Genomic DNA, 22,881 nt, shown 5'->3' on the forward strand with positions numbered 1-22,881 from the left:
ACAACGTTTATAATCTGCTACTTGCTGCTAAAGACAGAGAGTTTAACGTTCGATCCCGTCATTAGCACTGCGTTGTATTTAAAGCTAATTCACATAATTGTAATTTGTTTCATTGTGTCTAAGTGCAAATGAGTTCCGGCTTTACTTAAATTTCTAGATATGTGTTCTTAATATTCCATTAATCACAATCACAGTAACTAACAGTCGTATATAGGAGTTTATATAATCGATTGTTCCTCTATCCAAAAATTGCAGATATTCTTAGTTCAGTATTCAGATATTAAACCAACCAAGGGCCTCCAGTACACACGGTAAACCATTAAGAGTGAAATATTTTATCTAGGCTAAGTCGGTTTTGTGGCTTCTATTTAACGCAGTAAACTTCTCTGAAATATATTCTTCTATATAATAAACAGTAACATATATGAAAAGATCTAGTTAAGTATTGATCAGTTGTCGAGGTAAAATGTAAATTGATAAATCTACCTATGAACTCGAGTGATCATGAAAAGAGTGTTTAGCTCTAGTTTCCTTAGCAGATGTAGATAACCTAAGGACAATGCTGTTGTTTAGTTCGAGGCCAACGTTGACCGGGTAAACCTATGACGAAAACATTTTAGCCCTGACATTCCCATTGAAAGAAAAAAACAAAAAGAAAAAAGAAAAAATTAATGTAGTCCTAGATGCACTAATGTAGATTGAGTAATTTTAAATTGTTGAGAGAGAGAGAGAGAGAGAGAGAGAGAGAGAGAAAGAGAGAGAAAGAGAGAGAGAGAGAGAGAGAGAGAGAGAGAAAGAGAGAGAGAGAGAGAGTGATCTCCTGAATTAGCATTCAGCCTAATATTGGTAACATTTCAAGCTACACATTACAGCTACACATTGCCAGATGTAACATTTACACAACACTATTAACTTAATATTTATTTCGCCTGCAGCTGATATGGGCATGGCATAACTTTTTACACTATGTCACCTCATCACTGGAGAATAACATGCAAAAACATAAACGTGTTCGTGCACTCATACGTACACACATGCACATACTTGCACACACACACACACACACACACACACACACACACACACACACACACACACACACACACACACACACACACACACACCCTCGTACGTTCATACAGACTTTTATAAACACGAGCATAAATAGCCAAAAGCTAATGTCTATTATATTAATGACACTGGAAAATTTTCCAGCGCTGCCTTCTGCATAAAGAATATAGAGTTAAACGTGGGCTTATATACTTAACGTACTGAACCACAGAATTTTTTTTATCAATTGAAATTACACCCATAATTAGAAGAAATGTTATTTACCTTTAACAGTATCAAAAGATTAAGGGAATTAACTCAGAAACTTTAATCAAATTGGAGGCATGCAAGGGGAATGAATTAACTCTTGGCTGACATTGTATAATAACGGTATTATACAAACATTTGAGTAAAGATACACTTATCTTTCTCAATGGACGTTCACCAAGTCAAATCTGACTGAACAGACAGATGACCAAAAGCAATCCAAGCGTGACAATCCTGGTTTGATTCGGGATAGATTGCACTGGTTATCTAATACGTTCTTTTGTTATTTAATGTGTGATTCGAGGGAAGCTATTTGTAGTAAACGAAGCCCCCACGTATAAGTCCCCGTCTTGAATTCGAAGCCAAATTAAAGACTTTTGTTCCAAGGATTAAACGATGTTATTTGTCTGACTGAAAAAATATTCTGAAACACATCCTGGGTTTTTTTTTAACAAAGAAGCTTTTGTTAAGATTAAATATTTCCTCAGGCTCCTCCTGTTATCTTCTCCCTCTCCTCACCGTCAACCTTCTTCCCATTTTCTCCCTCCTTCCTTTCTCTTACTCCTTACTCATCATCATCATCATGGTCACCATCAGTGTCATCGTTACAATTGGTGTCCTCATCGCCAAGTTCTACTTCCTATTTTGCTGTACGCTTGCGAGACTTGGATGGTTTATGAATTCCACGTCAAAAAGCCAAACCGCTTCCATGTGAGAAAGCTATTGAAAATCATCTGGCAAGACAAAGTCCTAGACACGGAAGTCCTCTCGCGACCTGATCTGCCAAGCATCTACACACTGCTGAGGAGAGGGCAAGTCAGATGGGCAGGCCGTCTTGTTCGATTGCCTGACACACGCCTCTCCAGGAGCGAACTAACAGAAGTTAAATGCACGCAAAGTGGACTGATAAAGCGCTTCAAGGACTCACTCAAAACCTCACTGAAGAGCTTTGAGATCAACTCCAACATCAGGAAAATGCAAGTGCAAGACCGCCCTACCGGGCGAAGCTGCACTATTAGAGGTGCCACCTCCTACGTATCGAACAGGATTGCAAGGGCACACAGAAAACGTGAGCTGTGCCACGCCAGAGCCAACTCCTCGCTCTCAGTCCCAGCAGATCACCGATGCCCAATCTGGCCATCAGCAGAACATTTCAAGACCGCATCGGACTGATCGGCTACAGCCAGACGTACCATTTTCTTCTCTCGTGTGATGTCTTTGGTCATCGTCCACAACAATGGAAGACCCAATAGGTATCATCATTATGTTGAAAATAGAAACACGGCAAGAATCTTATGAAGTGCGTTTCAGAAGTTTTGAGGCTTTTTTAGGAGAGGTAGTTATAACTCTCGTAGATTGTGGTAATTTTAGTACATCATTACTATAGATCTTATAAGCTTATCTGCCAACTTTTGTTATTGTAGAGTGAAGGAGACAGCTGTAACAACAATTTGAACACACCCTACAAAAAAAAAAAATACACAGCTTGTCACAGCTGATTGGTTTGCAGAATGCATTCAGGGCGTTTGCAAACCCGCTATGCAATAAAGTTTTGTGTTAAAGTGGGTAAAACGCGATAGAAGCTTATGAAATGCTCCAGACTACAGACTACACATAGATTAACTTTTTCGCTAGAGAGAAGGTAAGAGACGATGAGAGAATCCTGAGGGAGAGGAACGTCAGGACATCGGAGCTGGTGGAGAAGACCGTCACGCGTCTATGAAGACATTAAACATTTTAGTTTAGAGTTGGTGTGGCAACTGTACACAGAATTATTCATGAAGATATGAACATGCGCAAAATTTGTGCTAAGTTTGTTCCGAGGGTGCTTAGTGACAAGTACCCTGGTGATCAACTACTTGTGAGAGATGGACATCAAAACTGTCCCTCACACCCCACCCTGCAGTGCAGACCTTGTACCCTGTCACTTGGTTGTTGCCCAAGCTAAAAGAGAACCAACAAGGATTGACATTTTGAAGGTGAAGGAGGCTGTGACAAGGGTTTTGATTACCTTCGCTTAGGAGGAATTCCACGGCCTTCACAAGGTGGCAGGAATGCTACAACTTGTGCGTTGAAGTCAGAGGATCCTACTTTGAAGGTGATTAAGGTTTTGTCCCTCCTGAAAAAGTCTGAAGACTTCTGTAATGCACTTTGTCATCAGTTATCCTTAAGGACGACCAGACGGTCTTCGCCGATTCGACGGAAAACATGAGATCTGGTACTCATGCTGCAAATACGAAATATGAACATTTGAAAACTCCAGTAGCTGATAAACACTATTAAACGTTTTAATGAAGAGAATAAAACGTAGCACTTGGACAGTTATGTCTGGAGGAAGCGTTCAATTGACACAATTTCCTACGGAATTAATGATGTTTAAGAGAAAACTATTAAAAAAAAAAAAGAATATATAAAATTACAAGCTTAGATCGATTTCATTAAAAATAATTATCAGGTATGTTACAATCAAGAATAAATAAAAAAAGGTAACAAGAACGAAAATTGACAACCAACACATCAAGTGTTTTACAAACTTCAGCAATCACTTCGGTGGGAATTAAAGTGTTTCATTGAAACATTAAAAAAAAATAGACAGTCGATATAAAATGTTATTGATCGGTAAAATGAATTTTACCGACATCCCCACCTGACTGGTCTTTAGTGGAGTACACTCTGTTGCCAATATTTGGGTCCGGTCTCTGATCTGGGTCTAATGTATTCTCTCCATCTCATCTTTCCATCAGGCTTTCAGGCTTTGAAAAGGCGTCAGCGGCACTTCTCTTTTTCCCCCCAACTGTCACAATACATACATACATACATACTTACATACATACTTACATACATGGTGGCTATCAAGTCGTAGACGAGTATAACCGTTACTGACAAATTATCTTACCATAAATGTTAAAAACAAGGCCTGTCAGTAATGCCTGCGCTGAAATGTAAAGTCAATAACAGCTTGCACAACACCGCTAAGAGTCTCACCTACAAGGTCAAGATTTCTGGCTTTGCAATAAGACGCGTGTTATTTCGGAATTATATTCTCCTAGAAAGATGTCTAAACTAGGACTAGGGGTCTTTCACTCCCAGCTGTAAGAGAAATGTCCTTTAACTCTACCGAATTCATCAGTCCATCGACTGGTTTTGTTTTTCGTCCTGTAGGTTGTCCAACGAAAACCAGTTGAGCATCTCTAGACCTCAACTGTAGTAGTCAAATGGTTTGAACTTAAACTCCAGAGTCTTCATGAGAACTAAGCCCAAGGGATAAAGAGTGACTATAAGAGGAATGCAGGTGAGCTGGTATGGAGATCCTAGAAGGATGCTGTGACAACAGGTTGGGGTCCCTCACTTGCAGTGATTTTACTGCGCACCCTAACACGAGTTAAAGGTATTTCTGTGTCCCTGCACTCGGAATATCAATATATGATAACTCATAGGTGGGACCCTGACAGGTTCTAATACCCTGGATCAAAGACCTCGGAACAATAGGGGTTAAGAAGTGGTCCTACAATCTTCAAAACCCTGGAAATACCGAATCAGAACCCCATTACTTGATGCAGTTTAAAGTTCTCTATGCGTATATATATATATATATATATATATATATATATGTGTGTGTGTGTGTGTGTGTGTGTATGCAAACATACATATACATATGTGCATATATATGCACACACAAATATATACACACATGCACACGCATATATGTTCATATATACGTTAAATTTATATATGTATGTATGCGTGTATGTATGTGTATGTAATAATTTTACATTTATTACATAAAAATATGTTTTATATTTATTACAAATGTAAATTTAAAGTGTAATTTAGCACCTTGGTAAGACAGAATAAAAAAAAAACTCAAAACATGAATAAATGGTGAATGACTAACGAAAGTCTAAAGTATTTATCTCTGTGATTAAAAAGAGATATATAAAATGGTTGGAAGTATTTTTTCTTTGCAATCTCACATAATCTACAATATAATATAATTTACATTTCATCAGAAAAAAATTATGAATTTTGACTACAAATTATTTAAAACGATTAGAAGCAGAGATTCTTTTAATGTACACAATTGAGATTTTTATATTCCATAAAACTTCGAGGCGTTGTTTAGAAAGACAAATTTCTCTTTTCATTTACAGCAATAAAGTGCTGTGCTAATGTTAAATTGCTAACATGACATTTCCAAGGTTTTCAATCCAATTTTATAAATCCAATAGCATCAAGTATTATAGTATGATTAGATAAGTTATTGGGACCCGTTCAATTACTGTTACAAGGAGAGAAAAAGGGATTAAGTCGATCACATCGACCGCAGTACGCAACTGGTACTTAATTTATCGATCCCGAAAGGATGAATGGCAAAGTCAACCTCGGTGGAATTTGAACTCAGAACGTAAAGACAGACGAAATACCGCTCAGCATTTCGCCCGACGTGCTAACCACTCTGCCCGCTCGCTACCTTCTTTATCCATGTTACTGCAAACATAATAAAAGAAAAAAATATGATCTAAGGTAGATAACTCAAATGGACCAATACCACGAATTTGGATAAGAACTGGTAACGTAAGAAGGGTATATGTAAAAAAAGTAAAAAAAAAACTTAGTCAAAATTTTCCTCATTGACCGAAAAACAGAAGTAGTCTTTTTTCCCTGCTCTTGTAGCATCTGAATTAAATTGCAATAAATTTTCCAGAAGTAGATATCTTTGGTGTTATAAAAGACTTAGAGTCTGCCTTTCATAATAGTAATTCACTATTAACATAATTTCAAAATGTTCGATCATGTTTTTAAATTCGATTTTTTTTTCACGCTGAAGCTGCGTCTGAAAGTAAAACAATTATGTTTCTTCCAATTCTTCACTCAAACGAATAAGTGTTTACAAATTACTAAATTCACGGATTCGGAAAAATGCAAAATAAAATAAATATATCAAAAAGAAAAAAAAAAGAAAAGACAACTCAGCGTTAAAGTTATTTACCTGCTGTCATCATGGCGATAGGCAATGCTGTGCTGACTGCCAAAAAGACGGTGTAAAGACCTGTTATAGAAAGAAATGATTTTACATTAAAAGCGTAACATTTAATGCTGGTAAAAAAACATACCGAACAAAAACAATAACATCAGCATCACCACCACTACCCACACTACAACCACCACCACCACCATTACCACACTCACCACCAGAAAGACAACCGTCAGTACAAATACCATCAAAGCCATTATACATTCAAACCAAGTACAATCCGTAAGAACCATAAACTATAATGCCATAAATATAATGAAGACGGCGGTTAAAAGACATGGACATCAATCAGGATGATTTCACCAACAAACAACACAACACAAAAACATCATCCATACAATTAGAAATATAAACACTGCCATAAAAGAAAAACTAATACCCTGACGGTGTTGAAGTCCTCAGGGACTTCAGAGAGAATATCAACGAAAGTTTGTAAGGAACCGCTTTTGGAAACTGACAACCGGTTGGATTGACGAGACCCCTATCCCTGCATAAGAATAAGGTAAACGTCTCACCTTCCGCCTTCTGTCGAGCATAACTTTATTTAGAATACGCAGTGCAAGTGCACGTGCTGGGGTCACCTTAGAAGCAGGGTTATCTGCTCAGCGACCTCAAGTCATTAAATAGAGATGTTTGTGTGTGGGGAAGCATTCAGCGTGATCATTCTTCTTCTAATCATTATTATTATCATTGAGGCGGCGAGATGGCAAAGCTATTAAGTTCGCCGAACAAAATGCTTAGTAGTATTTCGGCCGTTTTTAAGCTATTTCATCATTTCGGTGCCGATGAAATAAGTACCAGTCAAGTCCTGGGGTCGATGTAACCGAGTTACCTACTACACTGAAATTGCTGGCCTTGTGCCAAAATTTGAAACAAAACTATCTTTATGAAGGTGGCGTGCTGGCAGAATCGTTAGCACACCGGACAAAATACCCAGGGGCATTTCGTCGTCTGGGTTAAAATTTTGCCGCTTTCGATGTCAGTCAAATAAGTACCAGTCAAGTACTGATGTCGATGTAATCGACTAGCTCTTCCTCTCAAAAATCGTTCACCTTGTGCCAGAATGTGAAACTATTACGGTAAGAAGCTTGCTTCCCAACCATATGGTTCCGGGTTCAGTCCCACTGCGTGGCACCTTGTCCAAGTGTCTTCTACTATAGCCTCGGGCCGACCAAAGCCTTGTGAGTGGATTTGGAAGACAGAAACTGAAAGAAGCCCGTCGTGTGTCTTTGTGTCTGTGTTTGTCCTCCACCGCCGTTTGACGACCGATGGTGATGTATTTATGTTCCTATAACTTAGCGGTTCGACAAAAGAAATCGATAGAATTAGTCCCTGACTTAAAAAAAAAGTACTGGGGTCGATTATCTTGACCAAAAATTCTTCAATGCGGTGTCCCAGCATAGTCGCAGCCTAAATGACCGAAACAAATAAAAGAATTATTAATTTTTTTTATCTGTTGAAGTCTGTTAGACAAAGTGTTTTACTTTTGATCCCAGATGAATTTGAAATCAGACGGTAGCTAAATATCACAAAGCATTTAAACTGGCCCCTTGCTGATTGTGACACCCGGTGTTTCTCTGTAATAATAATTTATCAATTTTAGAAGAGACCGAAAAACTACTGAAGAGATTCACAGAATCTGACAGATATTCATTTCATTGACACTGGAAAAATAAAAGTCATTAAACTATGTCAAAATTTGAAACCAGAATATAAATAGTTGAAAGTAAATACTTTTTTGTCCGATGCTCATCCAATTTTTCCACCCACAAAATGTTTCATACACTTCTTGATGTTTAGATTATACATTCAATTTGTTCCAATAATATTGCGAGGAAAAATACAGACATTCTTCATTTTCTAAACTTTTCTGGTATAGGACTCCTGTTTAAACTAATCTTAAAGTCGATAGTCATCATTTAGATTTACCTAGTTTAAATAATGGGATTTTATCCTAAAAGACTTTAGAAGAAAATGGAACTTCGTGTGAAAACGTTTACGTAGATTTAAACATTCTTGCGCAATATTTTGCGTTGATTTCAACCATTTTTACATATCCTTACTGAAATTGAAATCTATTTGCTGGAAAAGGAAAATTCCATTAGTTTTCAACGCTCGTAAATACATTCGACTTGATTTGTCTTCAGACACTTTTTTTTCTGCAAGACTCGCCTCAATGGTCGTATAATTTATTGTTTACGGACTTGGGAAGTATTGGAATAATAACAATCCAACTCCATTGCATTCCGTCACTTCAATTCAGTTTTTGCACAAAGAACTTAGCCTACAAATGTCTTCAGAGTAGAAGAGATGGCTTTTGAATATCATTCTCTCCAACTTAAATACAGTTTGCCATCATACTCCACAGATCTACTGTCCACCCATTCTACTTTTTCTAATACTACTACATTGTCTTCTGTTCTTCGGAGTTGGTTGCATTCATGCCATCTCCATTCAGGTCACCCGACTTACACATTCCTCCTCTTCTTGTTATTCGTCATGCCCATTCTCAGGCCTCTTGCTTATGTTAGAACGCATTATTAATACAATTTTGACATTAGGATTTCGTAACACTTTAGTTCTTTTGGGTTCCCCTTATCATTTCCACTTAAATCCACATATCTATTTTCGATTACTTTCTTTGGTTTTTTGTTAAATGTAGTGAAACATCTCTTTGAACTGTGCAGAATAGTGAAAGTAAATGAACACGTCAAGAAAAGTTGGGAAAGCATAAATAATTCGTTATTTCAATATCGTTAAAAATAATCTCTAATAACGGAGATTGTTTCCAATGGTTTTACCCGAGGCAAACAAAGTAAAATACAAAAATGGACTGCGTTTCTCATCGATGTTGGTAGTTGCAATTATTTTTTTTTTCTGAATCTCATGAAAGAAATTGTTTAGTTATTGGTTTGAATGAATGAATTTCATTTATAGAGAAACAATCACAAACTACTGGAAAACATTGTAATTTTCTTCTGAGTCTAGTAAAGTTTCATTTTTAATGAGGGTCTCGTTTCTTCATTAAAATCTGTGGGTACATTCAATTTTGTCGGCAGAAATTTATTAATTGAGCTTTGCCAGAGTTTTCTTGGATTAAATAAGCGTATTTGGAATACTGATTAAAAATTTATTCTTATATTTCTTGTAAACCCATTTAAAATATTTATTTTAATCAAGCTTTAATTACAGAAAAAAATCCAACATTTTGCTCATGTCATTAAAATGAAATTTGTGCATAAGTTACTAAAAGGAAAGATAATACATGTAAAATTAAAAGAAAATAAGCAGAAAACTGGAGGCCATTCGGTCTTGCTGCGCGTAGACTACCGTAATTATAATTGCTTTCAGACATAAACATCTCTCAGTGATAATGTAAACAAAATTGATGGCACCAAAAATGTATTATTTCAAATTAAAAAAAAAAACAAATTCAACGATCAGAACTTCTTAGCTATTATAACTCAATATTCTAAAACGAATTACTAGCACAAATATTGATAGCTACACCGTGAAAGAGCAATTTACAAACGTATAAAGTTGTTAATTTTACTTTATGCACAAATATATATCACATGAGGTGTTAACGTTAACGTTGCACGACTGCGAATGGGTCACTACTGCATGTGTCAGTGGGTAGGTCACAGTTATGCGACGAAACTTCAAACACACCATGAAATAAATCAATTTGAAATGAATTTAACACATTTGCGTGTTATCAAGTGACTTTTCTACGATGTTGTTGTTTCAGTTTTAACTCACGGTCTCAGATAACGCCACTTGTTAGACAAGTTCAACTCCGACTATAGTGATATCTGTATATTCTTATTCTTTTACTTGTTTCATTCATTGGATTGCAGCCATGCTGAGACACCATCTTGAAGCGTCTAGCCGAAAGTTCAATTCTAGTACTTATTTTAAATCTGATGCTTATTCTTTCGCGTTCTTTTTGCTGAACCGCCAAGTTACGGAGACACAAACAAATAACACGGTTGGCAGGCGCGAGAGACAAATACAAAGACACACAAGAAAATACATATTTATATACAAAGATACATGCATACACACACCATTGGCTTCCACACAGTTTCCGTCTACTAAATTCACCCAGAACGCATTGATAGGATATTCTATGAGACTGTGTCATTTATTTAGTCATCAGTAAATTGAATGATAATTTCAGTATTAAAAGAAACCTAAATGTGTTCTTTCAGAAAATAACAAAAATTACAACGTGATATTGAAGGGAGCCTACACGTCTGTCTATGTGAGTGAAATATTTACACATCATTTGGTAAAGTTTAGCATTGCATTGGTGAATCATATTCTCGTTAATGAAGCATACACCATTTTGCTCTGATCGGATAGCCATGATTGTTGATTATGCCTCTCCTTAATTAAGAGTTATTTGAGACCACACAACAACACCATACTTATATAGAAAGTATAGAAAAGGAATCAAATTCTCTCCGCGATCTAAGTATGTACTGATGCATGATATAATTCCTTGATGTAAGTAGCTCGGCTGAATTGTTTTCAGTATTGAGTTCCATACACAAAGTGTATAATAATATCTCATGAGACTGTATATCTGTAGATCAAATCTATTTAATATGAAATTGCAGAGGAGGAGGTGTTTTATATCTCCTTACGTTTATGTAGCCACTTCTCAGGCTAGATAAAAAAAAAAATAGACAAACGGGGAATACCTTAGTCCACGATAATTAACATTATTTCGCGTCTCACTTCAAAACTTACTATCCGAGAATAAGATAGAAATTGAAGTTATACATTTTGTTTCTGCCTTCTCATGTTGTGATAACAAAAAGTAACCATCGTTGATTTTGTTGAGAAAATGTACAACATATTCTCATATGCCGTGACTTGAAATCAACACTGAAATGTGCTTGGAGCAAGTTACCAATCAAAATTGATGTGTGTGTGTGTGTGTGTGTGTGTGTGTGTGTGTGTGTGTGTGTGTGTGTGTGTGTGTGTGTGTGTGCGTGTGTGCGTGCGCTATAAATATAACTGATCAGACATTGCACTCTTAATATAGAACACCGTCAGATCCGAGCATTTCACCAAAGGTTAGTGAAAAGAGAATATGCGTGGTAATAAATGCAGGCTCTGTTGCTATTTTACTCTGACGAAAAGTTCGTATTTATAATCATAATTTAGAACTGGAACGTTGGAATTGGTAAACAGAAACCTACAGAATTCGTAGGAGAGGATGGCATTCTTGAAGAATGCAGAAAGAAGACATGAAAATACTATCAACAGTGTGACACAGCAATATGTCACATACGGAAAGCATTCCTAAAATTCTCTAGTTGCTAGGCAAGGAACATATCACTGTAAAAATTCGTAAACCAGCGGGTAAAGATGTCTTCCTGGGTTAAAATGTTGTAAAATACGTTCCGCACAGAACAGCCTCGTAAAAGTGGTACAGACATTACAATTTAGTACTGTTACTACATGAAATCTGTCAGAGATTTGAAAACCAGCTGCTTTAGCTTGCTGCAAGATCAGCGACTGATGGTCGTTTCTTTGTTTATATATTGCGAGTGGGGACGGATATATATACATATGGATTTGCATCTTTTCTCTTATCCTTTCTTTTACTTGTTTCCGAGATTAGTCTGTGGCTATGCTGGGGCACCGCCTTGAAGGAATTTTAGTTGAACGGATCTACTCCAGAACTATCTTTTAAAGCCTAGAACTTATTCTATTTGTCATTTTTCCCGAACCGCTAAGTTACGTTAGCACACTAACATCGGTTGTCAAGCGGCAATGGAGAACAAACGCAGACATAAAGACACGCGCGCACACACACACACACACACACACACACACACACACACACACACACACACACACACACGCGCGTGTGCGTGTGGAATAAGAGATTCTAAATCCTCGGACAATATTCAATGAAGAATGATATAATCCAACATCTGACTTCAATAATGGAATGTACTCGCTTCTAACCTGATATGCCAATTATTAAAAGAAAGCCATGAAAAAGGAGAGCAAACTATCACTCGCAAATAACATGTATCATGCTTTAACTAATTGTTTTCAGTGTTTATGTTGTCGCGAACAAACATAAACACATTGTCGGTCGTCACATTCTTGATACAGCGGAACACCCTGGATGTGACAACAGGAGGAAAAGAGCGCTCTATCCACCTCTCAGCCGGTAATCATTTTCAGCTGAGTAGCCTGGAGCAACGTGACGTGAAGTATATTACTCAAGGACACAGTGCGTTTCACGTTCTAAGAATCGAAACCTCGACTTTATGATAGTAAGCTCCAAACCTTAGGTTACCAACCTTCACATGCTTCAGTATTAAAATATGTAATAAGTGCTTGTTTGCCTCTTATGCTAATTGTTTGTGACGTAACAGATATTACGAATAAATAATTTATACAAAATTTCGGCAAAATCTGAAACATTTGCCAGTACTTACGTGTATTTGTCAATATACGGACTGCTTGACATACGAAATCTATGGAACTGTTAGCTTCTTTTGTGGCTTCTGTTATCTGTACATAAACAGCCTCATAGTTTGATTGTACACTCACTCTGGATGCTGTCCAGTCTACAGTGGTTTTGTATAAAGCTGATTCATCATCATATCCCTACAAATAAGAGCAATACACCTAGGTTACATCAACTGAGATTCAGCAAAAAAAACAAAAAAAAAAAACAAAAACAAAAACAACACCCACCTAAACTTTTATTGATGGTGTTTGGTTTTCAAGTATTCTAGATTCTCGTTCATGAATATTATATTTTGTTATTTGTTGTTGCTGATGTTGGTGATAGATGACATTCAATAGAACTCTGGGTAAAATGCCTTGCGGTGTTACCTCTTTACGTCCAGAGTTTAAATCTCACTGAGACTAACTATCCTGCGGTGTGTGATTTCGCGACCTTTATGTTCTTAGTTCAAATGTCGTCGAAGGCAACTTTTACTTTTCAAATAATCATAGCCAATAAGATAAAGTACCGCTTGCTCAAGTATTGGTGTAATCGACTATCTCTGTAGTCGACCAGTACTTAACGACCAAGAAGTACGAACAAAAATAATGTACTCTTTATAATTGATGGGTAATCAAGAACAGTTGGTTAATATTAGAGTATCCCAGGTAGATAACCGAGTTGCTACACATGTAGGAGTAAGATTCCTTTAAAAGCTTTCTTTACAGCACAAGGCCAAACCATAGGGGCTGTCGGTACTAAGGAGACACCAGATTCAACAAATAAAAAGTCACCAAATAAAAATGTCCCATTCACATTACCGGGAGTAAAGTACGGGATTCCCGAACCCCCCCTTATCAATCCACAACCGGTAAAAGACTGGGAGAGTCACCTGCAATAGCAACAGCTAGTACTAAACGACAAGGAAGTACCCCTTCATCGCAATATCATCCCATCCACTTATCAGAATGGAGACCAGTCACAGGCTGGAGGGGATAAGCAGACATTCTAAAAATAAAAATAAATCGAAAAATGACCTACCACAAAAATTTTTTAAAAGCTATGAAAATGTGATTTAGGACATATCTCCTGTAGAAAGAAACTGCTCTTTGCAGAGGAACTCAATTCAACTGAAGAAGAGTCAATATTCTGTGGATAAAACCAGCCACCTTCTTGAAGGAAATGATATTCACAATCATTCGCGAGGGAGAAGCAAAGCTCAAATCCTACTGAAGTCAACTTTGCTTGTCCTCTTTCCGTCTCATCTTTTGAGACATAGTTCATTTCAGACTACCTATGTTAATTTTTTTAAAAGGCTGTAAGGTGTGATTTTATGGTAATTTAGTACTACTTCTAGCATGTCTACATACCATAGAGGCTCCCTCATTGGTTTATTTCTCTTTGAATATGTTGAATTAATCTGTGCAACTAACAATAGTAACAAAATGGCTTGACCATTTTCCTTCATTGCATTCCAAAGAATGGGAAAATATAGCAACACTTATTTAAGATCCTTTGCGGTCAATATTTTGTATAAAGAAATAGACGTTTATTATATTGCAAGTGAATTACAAGATTCTTGTGTCCAAGCAATCAATAGCTCTTTTCAAGAGCCTATAGCCTATAATAATAATAATAGTAGTAGTAGTAGTAGTAGTGATGATGATGATGATGATGATAGCAACAATAATAGCAATAGCCAAAACAACAACAACAGATCTCATGTAAGTTAATAATGACTTAGTTCTTAGGTCACGAACTCCTTAATATAATGGTAAACTTTCATTTGTAAACTAGTTACGGAACCTGTTTCAGCTAGTTCCATTAATTTGCAGTGTTGGTGTTCTAGTGAAATAGGTAAATACTATATATATTTTCAATCCGTTTTGTTCGATAGAAATGAGGTTTTATGCCCAAGTACAAAAGAAATAGCGTTTTCTTCTTTGTGGTTGATAGTTAGTCAATAGAGTCTGGTTGACCGGTATTAGAGCAACAGTTTTCTCCATTTAACAACGCTCATCTATTGATTCAAAGATCCGTTATATTTCATTATATGTTAGAGACGTTAATGGTAGATTATCACGTGGGAGATGGATTGAAAGAGTTGGTAAAACATCGGACCAAAGATCTTGCAATATGTAGTTGTTTGGTTTAATGTTTTGATTTCAAACCTCGTCGACGTTGACTTTGCATTTCGTAAATTCAGGGGTTGATAAATTAAGGATCAATCAAGTATTGGGATGAAATAATTGATTACACAACTTATGCTTAATCTGTACTGGTGTGTGTAGGAATTTATATTTCTGGGGTGGGGGACACTTGGAACAAAGGTTATATGTAAAGTAGGGGCGACAAGAATCATTTTATAATGCATTTTATTTTATGATGTATTTTATTAATGTATATTAAAAGTATCAATAAGCCACAAATAGACAGGTTTTGATGGCCAGTTCAGTCGCCACGTGCTACGGTACCTTTGTGAACCTTTCTATAATGTGATATGTTTGTCTTGTATTGTGGCGAGGGATATTTGATTAAAGCAGTTAATTGATAATTATATAGAGAAATGTGACTTCGGTTTATAATGTGTCTGCTCACCTATACAATAGTAAATAAAAACGGAGGTATGGTTAGCTTCACCAGCGACCCATACTACTATCGTTCATCGGAAAATTTATCGTGTATGTAATGCATTTTATTTACATTTAGTAGTAGACAGAGCAGTCAACTCACAGTGGAAAAATTAAATGACTTGGATTATATGATGTTTATTCACACGTAATAGTACTTAGCACAAACGCAGGCAAAGAATGATTGACCCGCTGCTTGGTCAGATGCATTAAGTGTTTTATTAAATATTTGTGTCCACATTAATCCGGCGTCACACTATATTAGGATTTCACTGTAGGATTAATTTGATCATAATGCTGACAATTTAAAAAGAATGAAGCACGGACAACTGTATTTTGACAAAAAGGAACAAACTGGTTCATAATGTATGTATCCATGTAAATATGTTTAATTTACTGTCTCAATATTAAAAACTACTTTAGCTGAATGTTACAGCAAGAATATTTTAATTAATTATATGATGTCGAGTCTATATACATAGATAAATGTATATTTGCCTTTTATCCTTTCACAGTCGTTGAAATAAGTATCAGTTGAGCCCTGGGGTAAATGTAATCGAGTGACGCCCCCCACCCCACCCCGCAACCAGTTGCTGGCCTCGTGCCAAAATTAGAAATTATAATAACTTTTATTAAAGGAGAGGAGTGACAGAAATGTAGGGGTCAAGGATGAAATGCTTCTTGGTACTGAGTTTGAGTATGTTCAGTTTATCTGAACCATTAGGGTCTCAGAGAACATGTCTTATGCGATTTGCTATAGTTTTTAGCTTTCTGAGTCCAAATCCCACTGAAGTTAACTTTGCTTTTCACGCATTTTGGGCAATAAAATAAAACACAACTCAGGTACTGCAGTCAGTTTAATAACTAACCTCTTCCCCCCATATTCTGATCTTGTGCCTTTGTTTAGAAAGCATAATTGTTGTTGTTGTTATTGCTGTTGGTGCTGTTTTGTTACTCAGGGATTGAGTGATACTTTGGTTCTGCTACATTGACGGCAATAATGTCTGTTAAATTCAAGACTTTAACTATTTAAAATTATTGTTTAACGTTACAATATGAAGTAAGTGAATGGTGGATGTCAACTGTTTCAATGACCCAATGAGGAAATTGCTTGACAAAGACATTTCATATGTGAGAGGCGTAAACACTCTCAAAGATTGAGGAAGCTATATGTCAGAAAAGTTTTTAAGTGGGCGGTGTCAAACATAACCAGCCAGTGATGAACCTGTTTGTCAGAAAGATTTTCTACCAACCAATGACAAATCTATATGCCAGGAACATTCTGTGCGTGGGAGGTGTCAGACTCATCAACCAGTGATTGGCTTTTATGTCAGAAATGTTTTGTAAGTGAAACGTTTTGATCAATAACAAATGCTTTGATCAGTAACAATCAACTGAATTGTGATATACATAATTATAATATATCACACCAGTAGACATAAGTTGGTTTATAACAAACAGTTCGTTATGGCCAGATATCTAACTAGCAGCCATAAGTTTTCTTTGAATTTCTGAAATGAGAATTATCGTTATTCTGCAAGTCGATGGCATGGCAAAACCATTAGAGAACCAGAAAAAAGGTAGTATTTGCTTAAGTTCAAATTCTTCCGTGATGAACTAAGCCTTTCACTTCTCTGGTTTCGATAAAATAAAGTATCAGTGAAGTACTGGGGTTATTGTGATCGGCTTCATCCTAAAAATTGTTGGCTTTGTATCTAAACCAGAAACTATAAAAGGGATGAGTTGGTAGAATCGTTAGAAGGTTGGAAAAAATGACTTTAAACGACCACTTTCCGTTTTGAGTTATAATCTCGCAGAAATTAACACTACCCTTGTGAGTTTAATGAAAGCTTTGGTTAGAAATTGCAAGAATATTATTGTATATGGTAAGTAGATGAAGATCTTCGGCGAGTACAATGCTCGAAATATTGTGACTATAACAAACCCCAAAATGAGGATGCATATCCGAATATCTTAATGTATAATAAAGCAGTAATAGCAAATTAGGTTTAGTATTCATGAAATTGTTTTATTTCTTTGTAGTAGATGAACATGCAAAACTTCAAAATGAGTCAGTTGTTGAAAAATATATAAAAAAAAATCTCGTTATCTTTTACTCTCAGTATCTTAATCTATTTCGCCCATCTCTTTAACGTAAAATCGTTAACTATCTCTTAATTCTATTCTTCCAGCTTCAACTAACTACTGTCACCTTTCGCGCATTCAGTAGATAAAGCCGTTGCCTAATCTTACGTATAAATCTGCATTTATATGAAATTATATTTCGGTGAAAGAAATTTTAACTGCAGTTTCTTGATAAGCAATAAAAATAAATCTTAATTGAATAATGAATAAACATTCAGATTAACATCTCATTTTTCTTTTCATATCATATAGGAACAGAACACTATCAATTTCTGTGATAAGTTGATGTGTCACTTTTGGAATAATCTGGAAGTATATAATTAACGAGGTGAGCTGGTAGGAGCGTTAGAGAAAAAAAAAATGCTTGGCAGCCCTGTTCTGGATCCTAACTTTCTGATTTCAAATCCTGATAACGTTGCCTTTCATCTCTCTGGGGGTGACAAAGTAAACTACCAACCAAGTATTGGCGCCGACGGTACCGACTAACCCCACCTCTCAAAATTGCTATCCTTGATCCTAAATGAGAAAAATATTATTTTTAGTAGCTTTATTTTGGTTGAATGCTTTCACTGCTCGGGTGCCTTGGTCATGTGTTGGGTTTCGTTTTTCATTGAGTTTTCTTTCGTATTGCAGGTTCCCTAATTAAAATGTACGTAGTGCTTACTGTGCTGAGTATATGCGTAAGTCATGAGAATTTCATTATGTATTCTTTGGCGTTTTTGCTAATCATTCCTAATGCACCACCTCTTATTAAACGCAATATTTCTGTTTTCAATTCATCGCTATCTCTATTTCCAGATTTTATATTTAAAGAACTCCTCAATTTCTTTTCGTGTTTAGAATCATATTTTTGTCTTTGGATCAAAAAACATTTTCTTTCCTAGTTGTTCTTTAAAATAATATCCAGTAGATTAACTTTGATCTACCCACCTGTACATTCTGGCATATTCCACAGTATGATCACATTGTCAACTGTGATACTCTTTCAGTTGCTATCTAATTATCCTTGAAAACACAACTATTAGCATATCTCTTCAGATATGTATTTCCTTTTAGATAATACACATAGAACATGAAAACTAATCTACCACAGCCATATAATGTGGCATATTCACATTTTAATTTGATTTAATTACTTGAAGCAATGATGAGCAAAATTATCATAGAATTGATTAAAATGCCTTGTGGCGTTTAGTTACGACCCTTTAAGTCCTGAGTTCAAATCCCACTGAAACCAAATTTGTCTTTCAGCTGTCTCTGTTTGATAAAATATCGTAGCAGTCAAGAATAGGGATGAATGCTGAGAACTATACTCTTCTCCGAATATGAGTGGCTCTTTGCTAATATCATTAATCGTTATTGCGTCTTAATGCTAAAGAATCTTTAATTTATTGAATTAATAAAAACGAAATGATGTTTAGAGGTGAAAAATCTAAGAAACATTGTTTTAAGTACATTTTTACAACTTAGCAGAACAACATGAAGATCTTTGGAAAATTTCCAGTCAAACGAATCCTTTTTTTAATGATATTCTCTCGGGTATGAGGACATATTTTATGGACGAGAAGTATTACTAAATTCAGAGACAATTCCGGTCGTCTAGGCTGGTAGTTCCCAAATTATTGTTGTGGAACGTTATACAATTTCGCCATCAGTCTTAGAAATCATGCCTGTATTTTACAGACAACTACTCCTCCAGTTTTCGCAAGACATTAAATGAAACAAAAATTGTTTTAGAGAGAGAATTCATTAATAAAAAGGCAATTTCAAACAATAACTTCGTATTGAGCTGTCAGTTCCGATGTTATTGACATGTGATTAGAATGTCGCAAGAAAGAATCCCAAAACGGATTCTTCAAACCGAGTCAACCGGCAGGAGACCTAGAGATATATCAAGAACGAGATGGTTGGATAATATCCATGGTCTGAGTTGGTCATGTCTGAGAATGTCCACCCTATAAAGGCGGTACCTGAGGACTCTACCCATACGACCCTTTAAAGAATAATGAGCAGAGAAAATGGATGGATGGAATAACATTACTTCAAAGATGGTGGATACCAATTCTTTTTAATAAATAATTTGCCTTAAATTTTATAGGAAATGATACCATATTTAATAGGACACCAGAATTTATTTGCAGAACCCAGGGCTCCTACAGATGGTCATAATGGTTATAGGAATAAAACAGTGACATAAAAAACAGTTAAACGATTTTATTATAGGGATGATGATGATGTATGGTTAACTATCAGTTTATTCTTAAGGATAATAGTTAATTGTTAGCAAATGGAATAGTAAAAAATGCTTAAATTGAAGATAACTCACAATCAAACGCCGTGTTTAACTTTAAAATATTAACCAAGGTAAAAAGGGAGGATTCTAGGTCATTGCTCGACCAACTAGAAATGTCAGCCAAGTCCTTCTTTCAAATCACACATCCGACTGTTTTAAAAGAGGACTTGTGTACCCGGGATAATGTAACTCTAAGTACACTATAACTTAAACAAAGACGAGGTGATTACAAGCTGAACGTATTTGATCATGTCTTGTTAATCAGGGCTGATCTGAGGTTAAAGAAACCATCACCACCAGCAACAACAACGACATCGTTACCATTATCAGAAGCAGCGAAAACAACAGCTTCAATATATCAAAAAAAGAAAAAAGAAAAGAACCAAACAAGAACAAACGACAAAAAAGAAAAGAAAATATCTTTTTCCCAACAAAAAAAATCTAACCAATCCGATTCGGCCATAATTCACCCTTGTATTTGAAGTAAATAAAGGCCATCATGAAATGAAATAGTTACATTTTTGCTATGTTCAAGTTAATTAGCTACAGTTAAGAATCCGGAGAAGGCTAGATGGTTGGCAGAAGCGTTAGTGGGCCTGACAAAATTCCTTCTTGCGCTTAGATAACTCAATCCAAGCTCAAATTCTCATCCGTGTAGACTTTACTTTTTTTTTTCCAGGGTCGATGGAATAAGTATCTTAATCAAATACGAAATTCGATTTGATAAATTAAACACATTTCTTAAATGTGAGGCTTATGTTAAAAAGTAATACAAATTGAGGTACAATTAATTTTAGCAGATAGATGTGTATTGTGTAATAATCGAAATGGAATGAAAGTGTCAGGATACAGACATTGGCAATCACTGAATAAGCACATAATTAAAAGAGAGAAAATAACTTGTGACAATACTGAAGAATATCTATTTTAAGACAACATGAGTATATCTTGAAAATATTACAAAATGTGATAGAAAATCATCTGAATACAAGGAAAGAGACGGCGCATAGCCAAGTGGTTAAGGTTCTGGTCTGATGATCGTCGAGTCAGAGGTACGATTTTCGGATCGGGCAGCCTGTCGTGTCCTTTAATAAAGTACTTTAATCCCGTGTTTTCAATACACTCAGACGAAAACGAGTACTAGTAGTGGAATTTGCAATTTAACTCTGCGACACACCACCATCGCATCCAGTCTTGAGAAGCGGGAGTCTTCTATTCTCAGCCTAAACATATTGCACATTCGGACGAGCTTCGGTCTCATGAATTTGTGCGCTTAAGGCAGACTATTTGAAACGAATTTCACGTTTAACGATTACCTGATGTTCAGAGTTCATTATGTATTCTCTTCCTGACGTTTCTGTGTGTTAAATAGAAACGCACGAAATTAACAAAGCATATCTTAATTCTATAAAACAGTGATTAGTTGATCCGATCAGTCTATCGTCTGATTCATCAACCGCCAGCCTTTCCACTGTCCAATGCTTCGGGTATTTTTGTGTTCGGATCCTTTTGATTTTCAGACCTGAAGGATTAGAATTGTTCGGTCACAGATAAATCTTATTATATACGGAAATATAAAGTCGTTGATGAAGAATACGTTGCACTTAAAATAACGATGAACCTATTACAATAGGTGTTGAATAGCTTTGGAATAAGATCTGAACGAAACTTGCATTTCAAGCTGTGTATATCTACTTCAAGTGTTTGTTTTACAGAGAAATAGTGGAAGAGAAAGAGGGAGATAGGTGGAGAAGGGGGAGGAGAGAGAGAGAGAGGGAAGAAGAAGAAAAGAAGTGAGGGAGAGGGTGAGAGAGAGAGAGGGTGAGAGAGAGAGGGAAGAGGGTGAGAGTGGGAGAGAGAAATAGAGAGAAATACTGAGACAGAGGTAGCGATGAGAGACAAATGGAGAGAGAGAGAGAGAGAGAGAAAGAGGGAAAGGCGAGGAGAGGGAGGAAGGGAGGCAAAAAAGAAGAACGAAATAAAGAAAAATAAAGAAAGGGAGAGAAGGAGAGAGAGATCGAGAAATAAAGAAAGGGAGTGAAAGGGGGGGGGGAGAAAGGAGTGTGGGAATAGGGGGATCTGCTCTTCTGCAGTTTTAATGTCTGCAGCTATTGTGTTAGAAAACATATCAGACGTTGGTCTGCAAGTTGATTAAAAACATAAAACAAACTGATACACACTTATACACGGGTACGTATGTACACAATATGCACCACAGGTTCGCACATACACGAACGAGTGCTGAAAAGTGCTTTGCTTTGGGTAAAAAAAAATACAGGAGGATCAATTCATTATGGTTTTATTCGACATATTCTCCTCTCAAATTCACACATTTATTGCAGCGGTCCTTCAATTTTTCAATGTCCTGTAAAAGAACTCGGAAGGTTGGGCCTCCAACAAGCCTTTCGGCACACCCTTGAAGCCATTCCCTCGAGTGTGTGTATATTGGAGTATTTCAGCGGATCATATTGTAATCCTTGTATTGTCCTTTTGTACACCCTGATGATTTTTCACCCAAGGTATTTTAAAATGCACACACACACACACGCTCGTGCGCGCACACACATACACAATATTTATACGTATGATAGCGGTGCCTCAGTATGGTCACAGCCTTAAGCTGACACAACAAATAGTTTATATATATATATATATATATATATATATATATATATATATATATACTCACACACATATATACTTTTCCAAGGAAAAGAGTGACAATAACTTCGAAGATTTGCTACACGATGGATTCTTCAGATGGTCACATTGACGACAGAATTAATTCCTTATCAACTGTGATAATTCTTTTCCCCGTATACTACCTATTTATGAAAATTCTTGTTCTAGTTTTAGCGTATAACATCTATGGTTTTCAATATGAAAAGACTGCGAACAGTCCAGTAAGCATCTTAAAAGTTGCTAAAGAGTTTTACACTATCACTGAACTGATAAAGTAATCTGCTTATAAGGTTTT

The 22,881-nt window shown here is 36.2% G+C and overlaps 1 protein-coding gene across 4 annotated transcripts in view; it reads right to left on the reverse strand.

Moving 5' to 3' along the window:
* LOC106873602 (uncharacterized) overlaps positions 1-22,881 on the reverse strand; it is a 278,507-nt gene that overhangs the window by 14,427 nt on the left and 241,199 nt on the right. For all 4 annotated transcript variants that reach the window (XM_052968519.2, XM_052968516.2, XM_052968517.2 and 1 more), the window contains 2 exons: positions 12,823-12,994; positions 6,308-6,367 (listed from right to left, as the gene is read on the reverse strand). In XM_052968519.2, coding sequence (XP_052824479.1) covers positions 6,308-6,367; positions 12,823-12,994 — 232 coding nt within the window. The remainder of the gene's footprint in view (positions 1-6,307; positions 6,368-12,822; positions 12,995-22,881) is intronic.

This window comes from Octopus bimaculoides, chromosome 6 (assembly GCF_046866305.1).
Source record: "Octopus bimaculoides isolate indiv1 chromosome 6, ASM4686630v1, whole genome shotgun sequence".
Taxonomy (NCBI): Eukaryota; Metazoa; Mollusca; class Cephalopoda; order Octopoda; family Octopodidae; genus Octopus; species Octopus bimaculoides.